General features: G+C 56.2%; 1 protein-coding gene across 5 annotated transcripts; it reads left to right on the forward strand.

Moving 5' to 3' along the window:
* The first annotated feature begins 7 nt into the window (after positions 1-7).
* Positions 8-20,076, forward strand: LOC103305879 (protein brambleberry-like). Of its 5 annotated transcripts, XR_010599046.1 has the most exons (14): positions 842-1,090; positions 2,507-2,776; positions 4,031-4,159; positions 6,071-6,256; positions 6,503-6,725; positions 7,524-7,640; positions 9,895-10,074; positions 10,987-11,193; positions 11,806-11,968; positions 13,688-13,752; positions 14,718-14,908; positions 15,207-15,298; positions 17,061-17,184; positions 19,180-19,313. XR_010599046.1 is itself a non-coding variant. In XM_065586386.1 (13 exons), the coding sequence occupies exons 2-13, from the start codon at positions 2,528-2,530 to the stop codon at positions 19,313-19,315; spliced, it is 1,938 nt and encodes a 645-aa protein (XP_065442458.1). In that variant the 5' UTR covers positions 8-157; positions 2,507-2,527; the 3' UTR covers positions 19,316-20,071. The 5 variants fall into 5 exon arrangements, 4 of the variants coding, with proteins under 4 accessions (XP_065442458.1, XP_065442459.1, XP_065442460.1 ...); XM_065586386.1 differs by lacking the exons at positions 842-1,090; positions 17,061-17,184 and adding an exon at positions 8-157 and having other exon boundaries at positions 19,180-20,071; XM_065586385.1 differs by lacking the exon at positions 17,061-17,184 and having other exon boundaries at positions 844-1,090; positions 19,180-20,072.
* Positions 20,077-23,400: the final 3,324 nt, after the last annotated feature.

The following is a 23,400-nucleotide window of genomic DNA, read 5'->3' on the forward strand; positions in this document are numbered from 1 at the left end:
CCGCCACCCTGACCCCACCCCCGCTGCCGATGGGCGGAGCGCCGCCTGACCCCGCCCCCGCCTCGCGATTGGCCGCGCCCGGGTGTGACGTCGTCGGGCGCCGGTTTCATATGGCTCCCGGGAAGGGTAAAGCTGCTTCTCGAGGGGGCGGTGTCAGGTGAGTGCCGCGGCTGGCCCACGTGGGGTTCCGATGGGGGCGGGGCGTGGTTTCCGCTCTCCTCCCACGTTGGCAGCGCTTGGGGGTGCACATGCTAGCGGGGGGGCTCCTCCCCGGGGGGAGGCAGCCCCGCCCCCGTCTCTCCCCAGCCCCGCCCCTCTCCCTGGCTGGTTAGCAGCTTTGCACCCCCCTTGCTCCTTCCCCCCCCCCCCCCGGCTCTCCGAGCGCTCCCCACAGGGCGGTGTCCTTCTCCTCATGGTGGGGGCTGCAAAGGGGGGGCAGATCCTCCCTCGGCCTGGAGTCTGTACATCCAACTGGGGCATCTCTGTGCCAGCGCTAGCTCCACCACCAGATGTGGGCTGGGGGCTGAAATGCCGCCGTGGGCCCCTCCGGCCCGTGCCAGACAGGAGGCCAGTCTGAATGATGGGAACGGGCCCTTCGGTGTCTAACCCGCCCCCGCTCCCAGTCATCCCGTCCGCACCAGAGTTAGTGCCCGGAGAGCCCTGCTCCCATCCCCTGGCCCCGCTGCCATCTGCCTTGAATGTGTCCGCTCTGCGCGGAGTGACTGGCTCAGGCTGTGAATGGACAGCCAGGGCTGTGGCCTGGAGGGGCTGGTGTCACGGTTTCTGAATCAAATGATCAGTTTTAGTCCATTACCACTTTTTTTTTAAAGTTCTGTAACATCGCTGTTCAAAGACCTCAGAGACCCCACATCTAGTGGCTAAAGCTGGGGGCTGGGAGTTAGGACTCCTGGGTTCTGTTCTAAGGCCTGTCATTGAGCCTGAGTGGCCTCTGTTTCCCTTTCTGGGAAATGTGGCTAGGACTTCAATCATCTTCGGTGGCGTGCAAGGACAAATCCACTAATCTTGGATGTGCTTTGAGACCCTTAGACAGCAGAACCCTTTGAGTTACAATTTACAACACGCTAATATGGTAAATTCTGATATGAAAGGATGGGGAACCAACAGAGATTGGGGTTAGAAAATAATTAGCTACTTCAACAGGCACTTTCTTTTCAGCTGGTTTCACCTAAGTATTGATATGTCTGATCCTTTCCTAACATGCCTTTCTGTAGATGTCACAACTTGACACCGCGGGCTTTGTTCCCTCCGAGGGGTGGAGGGCCTCTCTGATAAGATTGCCTTGGCTAGCTTCATCTTGGCCAAAGTCTCCTGTTGTAGGGGACCAATGTTTAAACGTACGGAGCCGCCTCCAGAAGTGTGTTGCTCTCGGATAAAAAGGATCCGAAGGTTAAACGTTAAGGGAATTAATTGAGGCACAGAGCCTACCAAGAAGGAGCAGTTTTCGCTTTAAAAGTATATCTTGGATAGGGAAGAGCTGGGAGCCAAATTCGAACTCCATTGCTCCTGGGAGGCTTTAGCATCCTTAATGTTATCTTGTTACAATCGGATCTGTGAAATGAGAGCTCCAATAACCGGAACGCAGCAGCACCATTGTCGCTAGCTACCCATGGCTCCTACCCTGGCAGCCTGGCTCACTTTGCTTAAAACCAGCTGTAGGAAAATCTGGAGAATGTATGCGAATATTACCTCCCTGAGGGCCACGTCGCCAGCAGCATCTAGGAGCATAAAGTTCTTTATAACGGAGAGACCGGGACAGGTGCAGGTGTGTGGCCTGTGGAGACTCTAGATCCCAGCATGTATCAACGTGGGACTTTTGCATGCTGGGGCTGTTAGCTTCCACGATCCCAGACACTCCGTTAGTTCTAGCTATCTGACCATTAATCTTCCTCTCCCAGATGCCCCCTCTAGGACATACACAGGAGGAAATCGGGGAGGAACCGTAAGCCCCTGGGCACCTCCCAACTCAGTGTCACGAATATCACTGTTATTATTTATTTGTATTGTTGTAGCACCTAGGCACCCCAGACGTGGCATTGTGCTGGGGGCTGCACAAATACAGACACGTCCCTGCCCCCAGAGAGCTTCCGATCGAAGCATGAGACGAGATCACAGATGGGTACAGACAGGGGAGTACAAGGCATCAGCGAGACCGTGCGGTCGGCGTGGCAGGCCGTGGCCTCAGCACACCACCGGCATAGCTGTTGTCAATGTAACATCAGGCCTGTGCCGTTCGCTCCCCTCTTCTGGAGCTTGTGGACGGTGTTCGGGCCAGTCCCACGCCTGCTCCTGGATGGGCCCCACTCTGCAGCTCAATGCCGTGCCATTGACCATTGCTCTGTGCGGGGCCTCCTAACCGAGCCAGGCTGAGGTCTCTGAGCTCAGGAGTGGGGAGGGATGCAGGGGGCTTGGATGTGGAGCTGCTGCTCAATGCCTGGGGCTCCCCAGACTCCTCTCAGTTCAAACTCTCTCTGTTTTCTGCCTGCAGGATCCCCCTCCATGCCTCAAGATGCTGCGCCTGGACCGCCGGGCTCTCTTCCTTCCTACCCTCCTCTCCCTCCTTTTCACTCCCTCCTCTGGATTTTTTGGCTGGCTGAGGCAGGGAGCAGCTCCAGAAAGAGACCCCGTCCCCCCAACACCAGCGCCAGCCTCGAGGAGTCTCCCTAATGCTCCCTTTGAGATGACGACGGGGGATGAGCGATTCCTGGCTGAGGCCAGGCACCTGGATCTGTCTCCACTGGACTCTTGTCACCACAAGGTGTCACTTATCTCTTTGTTGCAGGAGGGCACTAAATGGGCTGGGGCCGGACCGACAGGGAGGAGGGAATGGTCCGTGCCCCAAAGCACTTGCCATCCAAGGTCCAGATCCTGTAAGCACTTCTGCATGCGCTTCCCTGTGTGCAGGAGCCGTGCATTGCACTCGATGGGATTGTTCCCTGTGCACGGATGTTTCATGTTTGCATAATCCGGCCCTAAACAGAGCCGCAGTGAAGGGGAGGGGGACAACAACCAAGCAACGGTGCTCAGGCTGCTGGTGTCACTGTTCCATGTGGCCACAAATTGCCCTGTGTCCGTATGAGCTCTCCTCATCTGCCCTGCCCCTCGTTAGCTGGCTCGTTTCCTGTAAAGGGGGTCTTGTGGGGGGGCCTCAAAGGGGAAGAGGGTCACCCTGTTTGTCCGCTTTGTCACCCAACCTCTCCAGATGTACTTCCAGCCCACCCCCTACCTCCGGAACGCTCCCCAACCCTGGAGCGGGTCCACGCAGCCTCTGCATGTTCACATCCCTCCTCCCCGCCAGGAGGCCTGCGGGAAACAAGCCACATTTATTTGTATATTCAGATGATGCCGTCTTCCTCCCCCTGCTGTGCAGCTGTTCCCGGGCAGAGCCCTTGCTGATGGCCTGGGGGTGCCAGCAGGGCACATGGTGCGGGCTCCTTGGTCAGTCTGCTTCTCTGAAGGCTTTTAGGCTCTTCCGCATTTGCAGAGCAGCTAAAGTGGGTAGGGGCAGCCGGCCTGGCGGGAGGGGAAACAGCTGCTCTCAGACAGGGAGAGGAGCCGCCCACTGTGGGGGGAAGGAGGGGACTGAGCAGGGAAGAGGCATTGGGGTAACATCTCCAGGGGAGCAGAGGCAGAAGATCACCAGCTGGCTTGACTGTGCTTTCACAGGGAGGGGCTGTGTGAGGAGGGGCTCCCCTTGTGTTGTGGGGTGTCTAGCATGCTTCTGGGTGCTGCCGAACTAATCAAGGGGTATGGAGGTTAGCGGGGAGGGGAGGCGAACCCCAGGAACTGAGCTCTCCTCATTAAGTCACTGTCCAGCATTAATGATTCTCCTATCGTGGGGCAGCGGGTGAGGATTTAAAATGCAAGTCTAGGGGCAGAGGCCACATGTGGCCTGCAGATGAGGAGTTACCTTCTCTTGCACCTGGGAGAGGTCAGGGGGAGTGGGAGGCACCCAGCTTGCTGAAACCACAAGCCCTAACGAGCGCCTTCCCCTCTGCGTTGCTGCTGGCAGGTTATTGCCCAGATCCACTCCTCCTGTACGGACCTGACGGAAGAGGAACTGGCCAAGCTGGGGGTGTCCCTGTTTAACTGCCAAGCGAGCGTGGAAGGGCGCAGGACCTATCCCTGCACTGCAGACATGGTAAGACGGCGAGGGGCGGCTCTGAATTCACACCCTCCCATGCTGGCTGGGGAGAGGGCTGCAGCCGGTGCAAGCACCCTGAGATTCTCCTCACGCGGGCCTGGGGAGTGAAGGAAGCCATGGAGCAGGGACTCCTGGGCAAGGCGACCATGTCGCACCAGAGTGGCCCCACCAGGAATGGGACTCGCATCACCTTAGGCCTGCAAACAGACATCACGTGGTGGGAACGACCTTCAGCCATCCCTCACCTTAGCCAAGTTTCCATGGGGATGAAAGGAGAGGCCTCCATATCCTCTTGCTGACGTCTTTCGCCCCACAGCCACCCTTCTCCCCCATCCATCTTCTTCCCTCCGCCCCACAAACATCTTCTCCCCCTGCACAGATGGAGCTATTGAAATGGGCTGGGGGTGCTGATCCCCCGGGATAGCTGCACAGCTAGCTTGGTTCATGTTCCCGACGGGCTCGTTGCACGTAGCCGGGATATCGAGACAGCGAGGCCAAGAGCATTTCAATGAGAGAACCTCTTGGGTGTGAGAGATGAAGACCCGTTAGGCGGACTGGTCCATCTCGCACCCAGTGCAGGACTGGTTCCTAGGATTGATCTTGGAGCGTTTTGTGCCATCAGCCTCTTCAGTGTCCCAAAATGGTCTCCTGCCAGTTGCCTTGGGTTCCACCGCCCTGGAGAGTTCGCTACGCAGCATCACCACCCTGTGTGTTCCCCCTCCTTATCTCATCCCATCCTCCATCTCACATGTGGGTATTGCCCTGTGTAATTTCTCTCCCCCTGTGGTGCTCACCTTTCAAATGTGAGGCGCATCGTCTGCCTAGCTCGCTATCAGTTAGCTAAGTAGCCCTGCATGCTTATGTATTCCAGCCTTTCCCTCCAGCCCTTGATCATGTCTGTTGCTTTTTTCTCCAACTCCCTCCAGTGTCAGTCTCTTTCAGTCCCATGGTGACCAGGACCGAGCACAAAATCCCAGGTGCGCCCACGCCAGGGCTGTGTCAATCCATTTGTGATGAGCAGCTCCTGCATAGCACTTTTCAGCTGTAGGGTTCTAAGTGTTCTGCAAAGGTGAGTCAGTGCAACTCGCTCGCTTTTAAAGAGGGGAAACTGAGGCACGCAGGGATGTGACTTGCGTACAGTGGTGAAGCCAGGAATAGACCTCGGGTCTCCTGATTCCCAGTCCGATGCCTTGTATAGTGGGCCATGCTGCCTAAGATCTAGCGTCTATCTGCCCTTGAGATCTGCCCATGGTAGGGTACTTTGGTCTAACACGGTAGTGCTTCAGCTGGGTGAGAATAGGTTGGTCTTGCTTGTGAGGATAATTCACCCAGCTTGGTCCTATGTTTGAGTCCTAAACTGTCCATAGCTGTGGAAGCTATTGTATTGTGGGGACCCAGGACAGCTTTGCCGTATCACGACCTGCTTCTCGTACTGTAGTTTCCTAGATTAAAGCCAAAAGGGACCATCCAGCCTGACTTTCTGCATGTCACAGCACGACGAACTACACCCACTTGCACTTGTCTCGAGGCCAGCAGCATGGGTGTGGCTACAGCATCTCTTCCACAAAGGTAGCCGGTCAGGATCCGAAGACACCAAGAGATGGAGGATCTGTCACGTCCCTGGGGAGCTTGTTCCCAATAGTTAATCACCCTCATCGTTAAAAATGGGTCTTCTTTCCAACTGGACTTGGTCTGGCTTCCGCTCCCAGCCTTCCGTTCTTGTTCTGTCTTTCTCTTCTGGATTATAAAACCCTGTGAAGTTACTGATACGCCATGATCAGGTCACCTCTTGCTTTCTCTGAAGTACTGCCATGCAGTTCCTGGGCTAGGAGGGATGAGGGGCATTGGGAAGGGACCTCTCCTGTGGCTTTATTGAACCTAGTCCTGCTTGGCTGTCTTTCTAACCAGCCCCTCGCGGAATGCACCGCCGACATGGACCCCGACACCTGGAACGCCTACCACATAGTCAGCAACCGGGCCCGCGCTGTCTGCTACTCCACCCGCCAGATGCAGTTCAAGCGCCAGACGGAGCACACGGTCAATACGCTGGTCTCCGCCGCCGTGAGTCAGCTGGAGGCCATGAGGCTTCTGAAGGTGGGTCGTGGCGGGTGGGCGGCTCCAAAGAGGTCTGAACCAATGAACAAAGGGCGGAGTGAATGTAGGGCACAGCCACCATGGCCTTTGATACAGAGGTGGAGATGACCGATCCCCGTGTGCCATGCTCCACTGTTAAGCATGGCATGCTGGGACTTGTAGTCGCTCGTAGTCCTCTGCGTGCACCACTGCGGTCTGTGCGTCACTACTGGCACCTCGCTGATGGAGTCAGTGTCTCGCTAACAGGACGGCCAGGAGGAACTGAAGGAGCTGACGGCAGAGTCCCTGCACAAGGTGGTGAGCAGCCAGCGCGAGCTGCTGCTCCAGCAGGAGACGCTGCAGGGCAGCCAGGAGCAGATGGAATCCTCCATCCACAGCAACCTGGAGCAGCTGACTCAGGAGAAGGCCTTGATTGCCAGCGGGCAGCAGCAGGTGGCTCAGCTCATTGAGGGCATCACCAAGAGGATGGGTGAGAACAGGGAGACACGGGCATGGAGCGTCCCCCGGCTCCCTGGAGCAGGGGTTCTCCGGAGGTTGCAAACAGCTGTCGAGGGAAGTCAAGCCCCTCCTCCCCATCTTGCTAAATGGGGCGGGGGGATCCCAGTTACACGGGAGGATGGTTCTGATGGGGGGAAGGGTCACGAGACTGGGAAAAGCGGGTCAAGAGAGTGTGGTTCTGGGGGAAAAGGGTGCGAGGAAGAGGGTCAAGGGAGATTCTGGTGTGTGTGTGACCCCCCCCCACACACACACACACAAAATGGCAAATGAAATTTAATGTGGATAAATGTAAAGTAATGCACATGGGAGGGGGGGCGGAAATAGCCCCAACTAATCAGGAAAGAGATCTTGGAGTCATAAATTCATGGTGGTGAAGTCCATTAATGGCTATTAGCCAGGATGGGTAAGGAATGGTGTCCCTAGCCTCTGTTTGTCAGAGGGTGGAGATGGATGGCAGGAGAGAGATCACTTGATCATTACCTGTTAGGTTCACTCCCTCTGGGACACCTGGCATTGGTCACTGTCGGTAGACAGGATACTGTCTGGCTGGACCTTTGGTCTGACCCAGTACGGCCGTTCTTATGTTAAGAGGGTGATCAAGGGAGCAAGGGACAGTGTGACCTCCTCTGCAGCATCTTTGCTCACCTAGGCTCAGAGGCTTTGACCATTGGTGGGTGAATAGATCACAGGTGTGCAAGACACTTAACATGGGGAGTGGCTTCATGGGAGTTTCTGCCAGGACCTGAGCTCTGCCCCATCTCCCCCGCAGAGAACGTGAGCAGCCACCTAGATGACCAGGACGTGGAGCTGCAGCAAGGACACAGAGCCATCCTCACCGACCTCACCCAGATGCAAAGGCGAGCCCAGGAGGTCTACTCCAAAATAGGTACCGTGACTGCTGCTGGCAGGGCAGGTGGCTCCCGGCTGGCCAGCGTGGGTGGGGCTGGTGTATTATTTAGCTGGAATACATGTGGCCCAGGGTCAAAGATGTTAACATGCCCCAGGGTTAAACAAGGTTCGGGGTTTGGTACACAGAGACCTCAGCCTGCTTGGTCCCAGAGCAAACCCACCGGTAAGCATCCTTTTGACTAAGATCCATTGTTTTCACTCTTTTTTTGTGAGTTACTAAGTCAGTTTTTCATTGTAACATCCCTTTCCCTTTATCTGGAGAGAGATTTTAGCAGGAAATCCCCTCCTTGTTGGACAGTCTCTTGGATAACCGTCCTTTCTGGGGAGACTGGGCTGGAGGTGGCATTATAGCTGCTGTTAGTCTGATCCCGTTTCCTAGAAGCCAAGACAACGCACACAAGGGTGAGAGAAAAGAGCAGCAACAATAGAAAATGCAGCTTCTGTCTCTGGGGTTAACTCTCGCTTGCGATCTCACTGCTGGAGAAATACAGGCCCAGCGCACAGTCTGATCGGCCACTCGGAGGCCACGCTCGTACCCGCGTCGGGCTCTTCGGGGCACTGCTTTTAGCTGCCTCCTTCTGGTCACAGTCTCGCAGCAGTGTTGCAAAATATCCAGTCTTGTCCATCTAAGCCAGACTCTTATTAGACACAAGGCAAAAGGAGCAGTGGGGGCCAAAAACCAAACTGGCTTCAAGGCTGAGCGTGATAAGTTTAAGGAGGGGATGATAGGACTGCCTGCAATGGCACATAGCCAGGGCTGTCCCTACCCATACGCAAAGGACGCAGCTGCGTAGGGCACCAGGAAATTTTGGGGGCACCACATTTCCTGGTGCCCTGCGCAGCTGTGTGCTGCTCCAGCCCCTGCCCTGCCTCTTTTTCCCCCATGGCCCCCGCCCCTACTTGGCCCCAGCCCCACCCCGCCTCTTCTCACCCCTGCTCTGCCCCTGCCCTGCCCCTACTCCCCACAGGACTGCTGCAGGAGTCGGGGCTGCACTCACCGCGTGGTAAGTGGAGCGACCCGGTCCCAGCCTGCTCCGCTCCCCTGGCTCCCAGCCGCGCCGCCGGGAGTGCTGGGGGACGCTAGGTAGGGATGGCTCCTGGATCTTCATTTTAAAAAAAAAAAACCTTCCAGTTCATTAACCCTTTCCCAAATTCCTCAAACACTATAGCAGGGGTAGGCAACCTATGGCACGCATGCCGAAGGCAGGATGCAAGCTAATTTTCAGTGGCACTCACACTGCCTGGGTCCTGGCCACCGGTCTGGGGAGCTCTGCATTTTAATTTAATTTAATTTAATTTTTAAATGAAGCTTCTTTAACATTTTTAAAACCTTATTTACTTTACAGACAACAGTAGTTTAGTTTATATATTATAGACTTACAGAAAGAGACCTTCTAAAAACGTTAAAATGTATGACTGGCACGCGAAACCTTAAACCAGAGTGACTAAATGAAGACTCGGCACACCGCTTCTGAAAGGTTGCTGATCCCTGCACTATACTATGTCCCTCGATACTGTTCCTGTACCACACTTATTGCTCTAATAGTGTTACTGGTAGCGCATTAAGCAACCTGACTAACAGCTGCCCTGTGTTTTGGTGGTCTAGTCCCTGCAAATTCACCCTGATGCAGCTTGAGACCAACACCTCCACAGCTGGCCCAGCTACTCGGGAGGAGGCTGGAACCACTGGTGAACTGTGTTCCCTTCTATCTCTCCAGAACCCACCCTGTATTCTCACTTCTACCCTCCCAGTTTCCTGGAGGTGCTGGCAGATCCGACAGACACTGTCTCAATGTGGGATCTACCCTGTAATTGTAGTGACCCGGGCCTCAGCTAGGCTGTGCCTACAGTGGGGAGAGGTAGAAGCAAACCTTACAATGGAGATCACCTTACATTTTAAACTTGATAAAGGAAATACCCAGACATTTGGCAGGAACAAGACTAGACTAGAGATAATAGACTATAAAGTAACCTCATAGACTCGCTCAGCAAAATAATAAACTGTAAATTACTTCACAATACGACGCTTTTCAACACCAGGCTGTGTCACCCCTAGAGGGAATCCAAGCCCAGTTCCACCCCGGCCATCCCACCTTGGCATGTCTCTGGCTTGCGATGCTCCAGCAGGTCTGCCCGCGATGGACCGGTCCTCCCCATTCTGAGCTGCTGTCCCGCAGGTCCAGCAGGGGTCCTACGCCAGCTCTGAACCCTCTCTGCCCCTCTCTGCCCAGAGGCCAACCTGGCGCTGTTCCTGGCCTACCAGAACCAGACAGCCTTGTACTACGACGAGCTGATGGGGAAGCTGCACAGGATGAACCGGAGCCTGGGCCTGGTGCTCTACGCCGTGGATCACATGCAGAGCAGCGTGGAGGGCCGGCTCCTGCACATCCAGAGATTCATTGGCTGGGCAGGTGACTTGGGGGTGGGGGCAACGTGCGTCTCAGGGCAGCAAGGCGCTGAGCAGCCTCCTCCCCCCCCCGAGTTCGCTGGGCTATGCGCTGCTCGGTGGCTGTGCGCTGGGAACTGGCCAGCCAACGGATTGGTTCTCCGCTTGCAGCTCCGCTGGGGTGGGCTCCACAGCCCAGCTCTGAGCGCTGGGGAGGCAACTGCTCCCAGCGCCTAGGTGGGAGGAGACTTGCGCTACCAAACAGCGACTCCGGGCTTCGAAGGGTGTCTGAGCATCCGCCGCTCAGCGGGATGGAGGTGGCCGGTGAATAAGGCAGCGTACGGCCTTTCTCCTCCCTGCGCTCAGAGACCTGGATTGGAGCCCTGGGCTTGGTCTCCTGCTCTCCTCCCCAGCTGGGGCTGCACAGAGCCTCCAGGCCCTTGTCTGCTGTGCAGGGAGCATGGGCCTGGGGAGAGGGAGTTTCAGAGGTGTCATGGGGAAGGGTGGGAGAGACATTTGCAGGAGCAGACTCCCCTCTGTCCGATGGCAGGGCCTGAGCCGCTTGCCCCCTGGTGTGGGAGGGTCCCAGCCCGGAGAGGATACGACGGGAGTGGGTGTCAGAGGCTGGCGGGAGTAGCAATGGAATGAGCAAGCTGCTGCGTGAGCAGGTCCTGTGGCAGAGATGCCGCCTACCCCTCGTTAATTATCTTAGTAATTAAGATAATTTCCCCCCCCCCCACAAACCCTGGGCGAAGCTGGGCAGTGTAGTGTGTCCCCACCCCCCGGACTTAGGGGAATGTTGCAAGGGGGAGACGTCTCTCCCTAGGCCACACCGCTGGCAGGAACCAGCCGGGAGTTAGCGCTGGTCTGAGCATGGATCTGTCAGGAGGCAACGTGCCCGCTGGCCCGTCTCCCCATCCCGCTCTCTGTCTCACAGGAGTCAGCCTCGGCGCCGCCTGCACCTGCGTCCTGCACGCCGGCTACTTCCTGCTCTCGGCTCTGCTCATGACCTTCCTGCAGACCCCAGGCCTCCCCCGCGCCGTGCTCCTGGTCTTGGTCATCGCCAACGCGCTCTCCGAGCTCAACCACGCCGTCTCCCTGGGCTTCAAGTCCCTCACGCTTTTCCTGGTGCTCGTTGTCACCGGTGAGTGCAGCCGGCTCCCCCTCTCTCCCTGCGCTGGCTTCTCCGTATCGCTGGAACCAGGACCAGGCAGCCTCAGCAGGGAGGCCAAGGGCTGAATGGGCCCCGGAGACAGAGCCCTGCTCTGGAGTGGGCTCACGAGGTGGGGACACGCCGGCACAGAGTGTAGGGAGAGTTTGCCCTGCCGTTGGCCACGCTCGGGTAAACAGGCCTGAGTCGTCAGGCTGTCCATGAGCTAGACCATTCACCGCTCCTGCGGCCGCTGGTGCCGTCAATTTCAACCACCCCCTGACCTTTAAAGCTTGCGTTGTCCAGCCACCGGAGGGGGACAAAACCACCCTGTCAGCTTGGGTCACACTTGCCAGCTAATCTCCTCCTCCCACCAGCCTGTGCTAACTCCCACAGCCCCCTGCGGGGTAGAGCCACAGGGAGTCAGTGGTAGTGCCAGAATTAGCCCCCCGGCGCCCTGACCCCTGGCTCTGAGCAGGTAAGTTTTCCTCCAACAAAATATTGAATCCATAGGTCCATCAGCCCGCTCCCCTGGCTCCCCTTCTGTGCTAGCCGGACGCTGCTCTGAATTTGACCCCAGCTCCGGCTTTGCTCACGTTTTTGTAGGTAACTGGCTGCTGGCGAGCGTGTGCTGCTGCGCCCGGAGCGTGAGGGGCCGGAAGCCGCCTCTGGCGCTCTCACTGACTCCCCAGAGGGCAGCGGGGGCCAGCAGCCCCGAAGCAGAGCTCAAGGATGATCCCCGCTGTCATATCACCTCCACCCCTGACAGGTAGGAGTGGGCTGGTGGGACCAGCACATGGGGACCTGGGGCTAACCAAGGTAAATCTGGAGCACTGTAGGGGATACTGCAGGGGACAACAGGTTCATGGCCAGATGTGCCTTAACAGCCTTCCCTCCTCAGGTCTCTGCTAAGGTCACTTCAAACGCCCTCTGATCACACGTTAGTGGAGGGTCCGGATTAGCACGTACAGTCGAGTTAGTTAGCGACGTGCTCTCGAAAGCCGGCCTTGTTTCAAGGCTGGTGCCAGGAAGGGTTTGTGGCCCTGTTTTCACATGAGGCCCGGGGTTGTCCGTTGACTCAGGTTCCAGCTAATCCCAGGGGAAGAGGCTGGTAGCGAGAGTGCCTGGTATTTATATAGCATCTCACCCTCCACTCTCCCTGCCCGCCGTGGGGGTCTGTGTGCAGTGGGGTGGGGGCATCCAAACCTTACCCGGCTTGATGTGGGTCGCTGTGTTCTGTCGGGATTTACACCGCATCCTCTGGCTGTTCAGATGGGGAAAACGAGGCACGGGTCGTGCAGTGACTCCGTGGCAGAGCCGAGAATGGAACCCAGGAGTTCCCTGCAGCAGGAGCACCCAGGCCTGTGCGGTGCAGAGTCCGTCTGTGTTAGACTGGGAAACTGCCCCGCAGCACCCCAGCGCCTCCAGCCCTGCGGGCTAACATGGTGCACAGAGGCTGGCTCCAGCCGGGCTTGTTTGCTTGCCGCCATGCTGCTGCCCGGCCTCTGGGGAACACAAGTGCTGCTATAGTTGCCGGCAGCAGCCGCAGCATCCTGCCGGCGGGAAGGAGTGAACACCTGTCACCGTGGTGGCTGCAGAAGGGGTGCGCTGGTGCCGAATAGCCTCTGGGTGGCAGCAGAGAGCTCCCCCTGCAATAGCCCTTGAGCATGGGGGTTCCCAGTTGGGCCCTGGGGGACCTCAAGTTACGCCCATGCTTGGCTGCATTAGCTGTATGTTACAGCAGCTGTCCAGCACATGCCCTGGGTCCTACGTCTGCGTGCAGCTCAGGGTGCGGGTGCTGGTGTAGGAAGCCTGGTATGGTTTGGATGCCCCCACAGGTATCGAGGACCACATCTTCCCGTGTGGGGCCAGGCCAGCTGGGATGCTTGTGCACATCTAGGTCTAGTGTGTCCTCTCCTTGGGGCGGGGCGCTCCGGCTCTGGATCTCACTCCCCCATTCTACACCCACTGGTCCGGCAGGATCAATCTCCCATGGAGGCGGGAGGCCCACCTCTACTCTTCCAGCTGTGCCCTGAAGGGGCTGAGGATTGGGCATGTGTCTGGGGCAAGTCTGCTCTTCGTTGTTCTTGCTCCAGGTGCTGTCGCCTAATGCTCACGCGCCCAGGGACACCTCTTCTGAAACTTACAAACTGATGCACATAGAAGATGACGAGGAGGAGAGAGATCATAGAAGATCAGGGTTGGAAGAGACCTCAGGAGGTCATCTAGTCCAGGGTTGGAAGAGACCTCAGGAGGTCATTTAGTCCAACCCCCTGCTCAAAGCAGGACCAACACCAACTAAATCAGATGCTTGGTGCAGAGAGGGCTCAGGCCATCTGGTCTGTAGGGGACATGCACCTCTAGCCAGGACCCCCTGCAGCTTCACGCTCTGAAGGGTGGGAATGGGGCAGTGGCTTAGCTGGGCAGGACTTGGGGTGAAACTTCGTCAGTGATGGAATCTTGTAACCTTGCATCTTTCCCCTGGCAGGGAGTGTGAAATCGGCCTCTTGCGGGAAGAGCTGAACAAGCTGGAGGAGATGAGCTACCTGCAGGGTAAGTGAGATGAGAGTTCAGTATGGAGGGTGTCTGGGGAACATGTTGCTGCGTGCCAGAGCGCTGCAGCAAACCCCACTCTGCCCTGGGGGGGACCATGGAGATGCTGCATCTGAAGAGAGCAGATCCCTGCCTTTGGTTGGCTGGGAGCTGGGGTGAACACTGCAAAGAACAAGCAGTGTGTTCAGAGCACTAGTATCTACCCGCCCTGTCGATGCAAGACCTGATCCCTATGGGAGAATCACCCCCACCTCCCCGGGGAGCTTGGACCCCCAGTCTGTAGAGGGACCTGCACTCAGCCTGAATATCTTAAATAATAACCATAACAATGAATGTCTGTTTCTTACCTAGCGCATTTCCGCCATAGATCTCCAAGCGCTTCACAAACTCTAAACGTATCTCTCCTCATGCCTGCGTAGCAGGGAAGCATTGTTATCCCCATTGTACAGATGGGAAACTGAGGCACAGAGGAGGCTTAAGTGACTTGCTGAAGGAAGCTCACAGCAGAGCTGGGGCCTGAACGCCGGTCTCCCATGTCCTAAGCCGGTGCCCTAACCACTGGACCTTCCTTCCTTCCTTCCTTCCCCCTCGTTGGCTTAGGCAGCTGGGCTGCTTAAAGCTCCCTTAGTGAGACTTCTCTCTGCTGCTCATCGAAGCATGTCGGCTCTGCAGTATCCAGAGGCCACAGCATCTCCAGCCAAGCCGCAGTGGGGACGTGGCATGAACTCCTCTAGGGCTGGGGACGGCATCGGGGGTGTGCCAGGCCCGTGTGGCTGGAGAGCTGTACGCACAGGGGCTGTGCTGTAGCAGGTGGGCTGGGGTAGGGAGGCTTAAAGCCATAGGCGCGCTCCTGGGGCTCCAGCGTTGAATGACTCGGCCTGTCTGTGGGCGCAGGAGCCGGGTACTGGAGGGAACTGGTCAGGCGGCCCAGTGTATTCGCTGTGCTAGCCATTAATGTGTTGCAGACGACTCCTGCCTGGGGAGGGCGCCCCCGCTGATGGGAAACCCCTTTCGGGATGGGGGCGTACCTCTGCCCCCTACAGGCTGGAAGGCACAGCAGAGATCCGCTGCTCTGCCGGCTCCCTCCGTCCCCATCGGGAACTTGCGCCGTGTCACTCTGAGCCGCACCAGCAGGCACGAGGTGTTGGAGAGGCAGGTAAGTGGTGGGAAGTTGGCACGGCTGCTGTGGGCCATGGGCAAGTGGGCAGGGGCAGGGCTGGCACTGCCCATCGTGGGGCACTGGGAGAGGCAGGCAGGAGAATGGGGGTGGGTCCGGGGCTGCCCCACGTGGGGCTCGGGGAGAGGTGGGTAGGTTTGTGTGTGGGGGGGGGGGGGAGATTCAGCAACAGGTGGGCCCTGGCATTGGGCCTGCAGCTGATCCTGGTTCTCTCGCTGTTGGGGAGCTTGTCTTCCTCCTCCTCAGTGCCACACGTGACTCCCTCTTTCCCGAACAGGCCACACTGGAGAGGCGCCACCTGGGCCCCGCGTTCGAGCCCTTTTCTGACTTCAGATCCTGTAGCCTGGACCAGTCCATGGCTAGCGACATGTGAGTATAGAGCGCTGCTCCCCTCTCTGAACAGGCTGCGCCGGATTCCTTCTGCGCAGTGCTTCACTGATCCCTGCTGGCTCGGCGCTGGCATCCCCAAGGGAGGCTTTTGGGCTGGGTTATTCCTGCTAGTAACCAGCCCTGCCTCCAAGACAAGGGGTGACTGATGTCTAGGGCGAGGGTGGCCTGACCTACGTGATGGGAGGAGGAGAGGAATGCTGCAGACACGTTCTGGGCGACAGTTGTCCCATGGCTCCTGGTTTTACTCCTGGGGGAATTCTGTACCGAAAAATTAAAAATTCTGCACACAATATTTTAAAATTCTGCATATTTTTTGTCAAAATTACACAATATAATCAAGCTGGTTTAAATTATTTTGATAGTTTTATTTAAACTACAATACAATGAATGGAGAGTGGGAGTGGGGAGCACTGGAGGAAATCACCAACCCCCCTCTGTTTAATAGTAACGTAGCTAATGTTGACCCTTTACTTCTAGTTGTTAGTCGACAAATATATGCAGCCATACGCTCAGGGTTGCATCATAGGCAACTGAAGAGCAATCAAGGGCTGGGGACAAGCTGGGCCACTCCCTCTAGGGACTAAATGCTCCATTATCTCTCCGAATCCCGAGGCCGTTGGCTTCTGATGCCCTGACTTTGCTAAGTGGCCCCTGGCTTTAGTGGCTAGAGGCAGACCAATGGGGAAGTACAAGGACACCATGAGACTACATTGGCCAGCATGATGGGCAGTCGTCTCTACGCGCCGACTGCCTCGTCACGTTTTCTGACGTCGCTGCAAAGGAGAGTTTTGACAGACGATAACAAGGTGGCTTTGTGGGTGCTTGCGGAAGCTCCTCCCAAGAGCAAGGGGCAACACGGGAGAAAGCACAAAGTTGTTGGTTTGAAAATCTAGCAAGAGGGTGATGGAGGCTGACGTTGGCATTTTGATACTGAACGAGATGATAGGGTGGGGATGGGCCGTGGAGGTGAAGACGAGCCGCTTAGGTTCCATACGATGGAGATGAGGGAGCCAATGGAGGGATCCAAAGAGACAGGTGGCATGGCCAAAGTGATGGGCTAGGAGAATGATCTTCACAGCAGCATTCTGCCTGGGTGTGAGCAGGGCAAGACTGCATTCGTCAAGGCCGGAGAGAAGGATGCTGCAGTAATTGAGATGACAGCCTGGAGGACAGTTCTAGCTGTGTGGATGGATGGGAAAGGCTGGATCTTAGAGATGTTTTGCAGTAATAATTGACAAGATTTAGACACTGCCGGGATGCGAGGACCTAGAGAGAGGTCTGAGTTGAAGATGCTGCCCAGGTTACAGGCTTGAGTGATGGGCAAGATGGTGGGATTGTCCACAGTGATCAGGGAGGGCTTGGGATGGGGCTTGGGGGGGAGATTAAGAGCTCTGGTTTAGCACTATTGCACTTGAGTTGATGGCTATACATTTATCTGATTAGATATTGGGAAAAACTTTCCAACTGTGTAAGGGGAGTTCAGCGCTGGAATAGGCTTCCATGGGAGGCTGTGGAATCACTATCACTGGAAGTTTTTAAGAGCAGGTTGGACAAATACCTATCAAGGATGGTCTCTGTTTACTTGATCCTGCCTCAGTGCAGGGAGCGGGACTCGAAGGCCCTTCCAGCCCAACCTTGCTATGATTCCATCCAGGAGCAGGTTGTAATCTGGCCAAGTCTGGAGTGGAGGTAGATCTGTGAGTAACTAGCAGACGAATGGTAGCTGAATTTGTGTTTGCAGATGAGATTAGCCGTTGACAGGGTGTAAAGGGAGAAGAGAAGGGGACCACGGACAGAGCCCTGTGGAACCCCACAGGAAGTTGGAGCAGGATTTCTCTGAAAGACACGGAAGGAGCGATTGAGAGGTAGGAAGTCATGGAAGGACAAGAGTTCAACAAGAGGATCATGGCGAAGGTGGCTGGTGGGTCAAGGAGGATGAGGATGGAGCGCTGGTTCTGAGCTCAGGCTAGGAAGAGGTCAGGAGAGACTCTGGTGAGAGAAGTTTCAGTGGAGTGTAAGGGACAGAAGCCGGATTTGGGGGGGGGGGGGGTGTAGGGTGGAATTGGAAGAGAGGAACCCCAGACAGTGATACTAGACAGTGCATTCAATGAGCTTAGAAACTAAAGGGAGATGGGGCTGTAGTTGGACAGGCAAGTGGGATTTTTTTTTTTTTTAAATGGGAGAAGCTAGAGCATGTATGTATTGTGAGGGGAAGAGCCGGAGGAGAGTGGGCACGAGGGAGATCAGGAGATAGGATGAGGAGGAGAGCGGGACACTGTGTCCGACAGGGAAGAAGGAAGGAAGGTGTGGGAGGGAAGGGGAAGGAGAGGGGGAAGGTCGCATCCGTTTGTCAGTTTTCTCTTGGACGAATTTGGCGCAATCCTGGGCAGTGGGAGTGGCAGGGGAGGGAAGGTTTGAGTCAAAGGTGGTGAAATGCAGCTGGCGTTGTGGGCGTGGGATTCAGTGTAGTCAGAGAAGTGGAGGAGTCAGTCTACATAGATGGCAGAACCAAAGGAGGAGAGAATGAATCCGCAGTGGAGGAAGTCGTGGGATTTCCATCAGTCAGAGACGCTCTGCAGTCGATATTGGGGGTGAGCCAGGTCTGAGGGTTGGCGGGACAGACCTGGGGATAGGAGGGAAGAGAATCCTGGGTGGAGGAGAGTGGAGGCGTGGACAGAATCAGCTACTGCATGAATGTAAGAAAGGGAGGGGAGGGCTTAGAGCAGGTGAGACGTCCTCAACACTGCAGGGCTGGAAGGCACAGAAAGGCCACGAGACAGGACGTGAGGGAGGGGGCTGATGGATGGTGCTGAGAGACCAGGTGATGCAGGAGCTCCGCTACAGAGAGATCCGAGAGAGCAGGTTGGTGAGAGAGATTAAAAAGACTGGATGAAGTTGGACTGGGATTTTTCAGCTTGGAAAAGAGACAACTAAGGCAGGTATGACACAGTTTAATAAAATCATGACTGATGTAGAGAAAATGACTAAGGAAGTGTTATTGACCCCTTCCCAATGAAATGAATAGGCAGCAGGTTTAAAACAAAGAAAAGGAAGTATTTCTTCACACAACGCACAGTCAGCCTGTGGAACTCACTGCCTGGGGATGTTGTGAAGGCCAAAAGTATGACGGGGTTCAAAAAAGAACTAGATATGTTCATGGAGGATAGGTCCCTCAGTGGCTATTAGCCAAGATGGTCAGAGACGCAATCCCATGCTTTGGGTGTCCCTAAACCTCTGACTGGCAGAAGCTGGGAGTGGACAACGGGATGGATCACTCAATTGCCCAGTTCTGTTCAGTCCCTCTGGGGCACCTGGCATTGGCCACACACAGTCAGACGACTGGATACAGGTTTAGACAGACCAGTGGTCTGACCCAGTATGGCTGCTCTTGTGTTAAGTGAACAGCCCGTGGGCAAGTGGGAGAGCTGAGGCAGGGCTGCAGGTGGAATGAAGAGATCAGGGCGAGGAAATGTGCATAAAGCGGGGTGTTGTCAGCATGGGAGCGAAAGGCCCAGAGGATGAGTGTGGGAGACTGAGGGGAGGAAGTGAGAGAGCCAGGGGGTGAAATCCAAGAGCAAGGCAGATGGGGAGGAGCTGGGGGGGATGGTAGATGAGGAGGACAAGGTGGAGTTAGGAGAGGGAGAGTTGGATGCAGGAAGGGGCTGGAAGTGTTGACATCTGGTAGACGGCTTGGCTTAGGGTGGGTGTTTCGGCAGCTTAACTTGCTCTCCATTGGAGACACACACACACACACACACACACCTTCCCCCCCTGCTGCTGGTTGTCTGACCTGACCCCACACTTGATTCACAGGGCTCTAGACCTGCAGGTATAATCAGCCTGTCTCACCATCCTTTCAGGTCCACCTCTTCGATGTCTCCGCGACGCCTGTGCCAAGGCATCACCAAGGCCGGGCAGCCATGCCGGAAGAAGGCCGTTCCCGGACAGGAGTTTTGCCACGTTCACGTATCTGGACAAGTATCCTACACCAGCTGAGCCTTGGGGCTCTCTGTCTAACCTGTGCAGCCGCTAGGTTAGTCTGGACCTTGGGTGGTTGGCCAGGAACCGGTGAACTCCTGGAGTGCAGCTGGGGCCCCACCCCCACATCTCAGCAACAGCCATTCTGTGGCATTATTTTAAACACTGCCTTTGATTTTAATGTGTACGTTTGATTGGAGGGACTATGGCTGCTGAGGGCTGGCAGCCCCTGCCTGGCAGTTTTGCTAGGGTCTCATGGGGCTTCTTTGAGGAAAGCCCCATTTTAAATAGACCCCCCTGCTCTGCGAATGTTCCAGCCAGTCTCAAATGCTTCAGCCCCTGGCGAAAGTTGGGGATCCCATGAAAACAGCAGATGAGGAGCCTCTACGTTCACACTGACTCAGGAGCCAGTGGACTCTGTTTACAAGTCCAGCTGGCTTGTCCAGTGGCCACAGCTGCCCGGCTCCAGCTGGGTGGTTCTGGCCTGCCCCACCTCTGCCAGCCTTTGAGACGCTCATCCGGGCTCCGCTGAGCTGGTAGAACAGACTCCAGCTCCATCAGCACCATTGGGACAAATCTCTTGTCCGTAGAGATGCCTGGGGTCAGAAGGTGCCATGTTGGTAGCCAAGTTTTTATATGAAAATCTGCAGTTTGCACATTGGTTTAATAAACAACGTTTATCTACTGCTGGGATTTCTGTGTCTATCTCAAAAGAAACCTGAGAATTCCTGGGCTGTGGACAGGGGCTCCAACCTCTGGCTAAAGGGGGATAGGGTTGTATTAATTTAGATGGAATAAAAGTGTTAAGACCTTGACTGTCCAACATTAAACAGTATTAACCAAGGTGTGGGGTTAGGTGTATCTCCATATATTTATACCAATCTCATAGAACTGGAAGGGACCTTGAAAGGTCATGAAGTCCAGCCCCCTGCCTTCACTAGCAGGACCAAGTACTGATTTTGCCCCAGATCCTTAAGTGGCCCTCTCAAGGACTGAACTCACAACCCTGCGTTTAGCAGGCAATGCTCAAACCACTGAGCTATCCCTCTTGAAACTACAGTTGATGTTTTTTCTCCTCTTCTATCTGTCAGTGGTTAGCTTCCTCTTAACTATTTCTCTGCCCCCCCCCCAAGTATTTTCTTTTAAGGGCCCCAAAAGGGAGCGATGGGTGGAATAGCCCATCCTCTCATGATTTTGTTTGCCAATTAAGCCTATTTCCAACACAAATTTAATCCATTGGTTTTCGGCCACTGCACCTTGTTTATCTGCCATGATCTTAACAGTCCTACAGTCACAGCAGTGGACTCTACTGGTTTAAATTAATTCCATGTCTCCTTAAATATTTTTTCTCAAACAATTTATATGACAGGCCATTAGGACAATCCATGAACCTTTACTCACGGGGCCAGTTCTAAATTAAAGTAGGCCTGGCTAGACCTCATTTACTGCACCGGGGGGGTAGTAGGAAACCTGACCTGGGGGGGAGGGAAACGGAGGCTTGTGGCTGTTTCCTATCCCACCTTCCTCCCTCTTTTCCCAAGCTCGTGCCTGTTCCAATGTGCTGGCACTTCGGCTAGTTGAAAGTAAGGGTGATGCTGGCCAGTGGGTGGTAGGAGAACAGGGCTGCAGAGCTCTGGGGTGACCCCTATCTCCAGTCAAACAGCAGTGAAGCATGTGGGCTGGGAAGATGCTCGCTCATCCTGAGGAGAGGAACAGTCAGCAACGGTAAAGCTGGGTATGGGACCTCCTGTTCCCTCAACAGGCAGCTGTTCAGATTCTCTAGCCGAGCATTTCTCAAATGGGGTGTGTGTGTGTGTCCATGACATCTCTAAAGCAGGGTTGGAGATTGGGGGAGGGGCAAAGCCCCTCGCTGCAGCACACGGCTGTTACTCCTGAGTAGCCGTTACCACGAGCAGTGAGAGATGCGTTGGTGTCGGCAGCACCAGCAGGGAGCAGCTGCTGGAGACTCGTACGGGTGGCATGCCTGGCGCCAGAGGCGCTTCTTGTCAGCGGAGGCAGCTGCAGCATTCGGTTGCTGGGGCATTCCCCAGGGCAGCTCCACTGCTCCCACCCGGCCAGGGAACAGGGTGCCTGGGACCCCACAAGTGGCCAGTGAGTTCCTGACCCCACCCCCACCCCCACCCCCAGGGCAGGCTCACGACAAAGGGCTACGGGAGCCAGGGACAGAGAGGGGTTTGTCAGAATGGCCATGTAGCGAGGCGGTGGGATACCCGAACCTCCCCTAACACCAACGTGGGCAGAGCCACCGGGTCCGGCGCCGACCCGGAAGTATAAAAGCCCGCCTACAGAGCTCAGTGGAGAGCAAGCCGGCAGGGAGAGCAGACATCTGTGGCCGAGCTCCCGCTTGGGAGACAGCAGCAGGCCGTGACCAGCCTGCTGACTCACCAGGCCAGCCGAGCCTACCCCTCGCCCGGTACCCTGAGGATGACTGGCCAAGCCTGCCCCTTTCCCACTACCCTGAGGAGGAACCGAGCCTGCCCCTTTCCCGCTACCCCGAGGAGGCGCCGAACCTGCCCTCCGCTACCTACCCGGAGGAACCGATGCTGGTGGAAAGCACCAAGGACACTAGTCTGGCCCAGGTACCCTACGAGGGGGAGTGTGGAAGCAGCCCGGGGGCAGCCGACCCCCGTCTGGCTGCTGCACTGCCAGAGCCGATGTCAGTGTGTTGCGGCCAGGATCCCCACTGACAGCAGCGAGTTTCCGCCGCTGCTAGGGCCCCGGGCTGGGACGCAGTGGAGTGGGAGGGCCTGCATCCCCCCTGCCACCCACTCCTTGGGTGGCAGACTCCCCCTTTCCCTGGCCTAGAGAGGCGGAGACCTGCTGCTACAAATATTGACTCAGCCCCTGCTTAAGGGCCTGGGTTCCCGAGCTACGGACTCAGCCCCTGCTTGAGGGCCGGAGCTCCGGATTGCGTGATTACTGCCCTGCCCTGATTGAGGGCTCGGGGCTCTTTTCTGACCTATTGGCTCAGTCCCTGCTTACGGGGCTGAGCCCCTAACCATGTGTCTGCTGTCCCAGACTGCCGCCAGACCAGGACTGACGGTGGGCCAGAGCGAGGCGGTGGGACACCCCACAGCCCCGCTGAGGGCCAACCCTCGGCCGAGACTACAGGCCACCAGGAAGAGTTGGTGGCTGCACTGAGGTCCCCAGAAACATTTGTGAGAAAACTAAAGTTGGGCCCAGGCCAGGTGACCCAGGCAAACATCCCTGCAGAGACTGAACTAAAAGGCAGGGATGGAAGGGGATTTTCCTTGCTCGCTGTGTGCGCAGCTTGGGCCAGTGCAGGGATAACAGCAAACCAACGGGCCGCTGCTGTGCCTCGCAAAGGGGAGGGAGGGCGGCCCCAGCATCTGAGCCTCTCTGTTGACACATCACTGTGCTGTCAAATATGCTTTGTGCTGAGAGCCGCTGGAAGAACCCAGGGGTGGGAGTGTCTCTAATGCTAAACTTACTGGTGCCTTGGTTTAGTGCCGGCCTGCTCCAAAGGCAACGCTCACTGCTAACAGATGTATATCGTTTCAACACCCCTCCCCCACAAAAAGCCTGTCTGTACCTAGGTGTTGGAACACAGTCCATGAATTGCTGGTGCAGATAGAAAGGCTGTAACAGTGGCTGGAGAGTGAATGTTTCACAGTTTAAGAGCTACACAGCTGGGCCTGTTCCCTTTCTGAAAGAGACCCTGGGGAAATGCTTTTGGGGAAAGCAGTGGGCCTAGGAGACTGGAACATGGGCACACCTCAAGCCAGCCCTTGCGCAGCTGCAGACATTCATGGTAGATTGTGGTGGCATCTCCCAGGAAAGCTTCCTGTGTGAGTCTAGGGGACTGCACGTTCTCACAGGGTAGGTGATGGGAGCATCTTCACAGTGGATGGTTAGCAACAAGACTAAATAAAGCAGCAGCTGTAATAGATCTCATCCTCTCTCTTGTTGCTCTGCAGGAGAGCACTGGAAGCTCCATCACCTGATTTAAAATAAGACAAGGCACCAGAAGCTCTTGGGGACAAGTCCACACTGATCCAGAGGGATACCCTAGAAAGCCTGCAGCCCTTCCACTTGACTTCTTCCAAACATCTGTGACAATA

This window comes from Chrysemys picta, chromosome 2 (genome assembly GCF_011386835.1).
Source record: "Chrysemys picta bellii isolate R12L10 chromosome 2, ASM1138683v2, whole genome shotgun sequence".
Lineage (NCBI taxonomy): Eukaryota > Metazoa > Chordata > Testudines > Emydidae > Chrysemys > Chrysemys picta.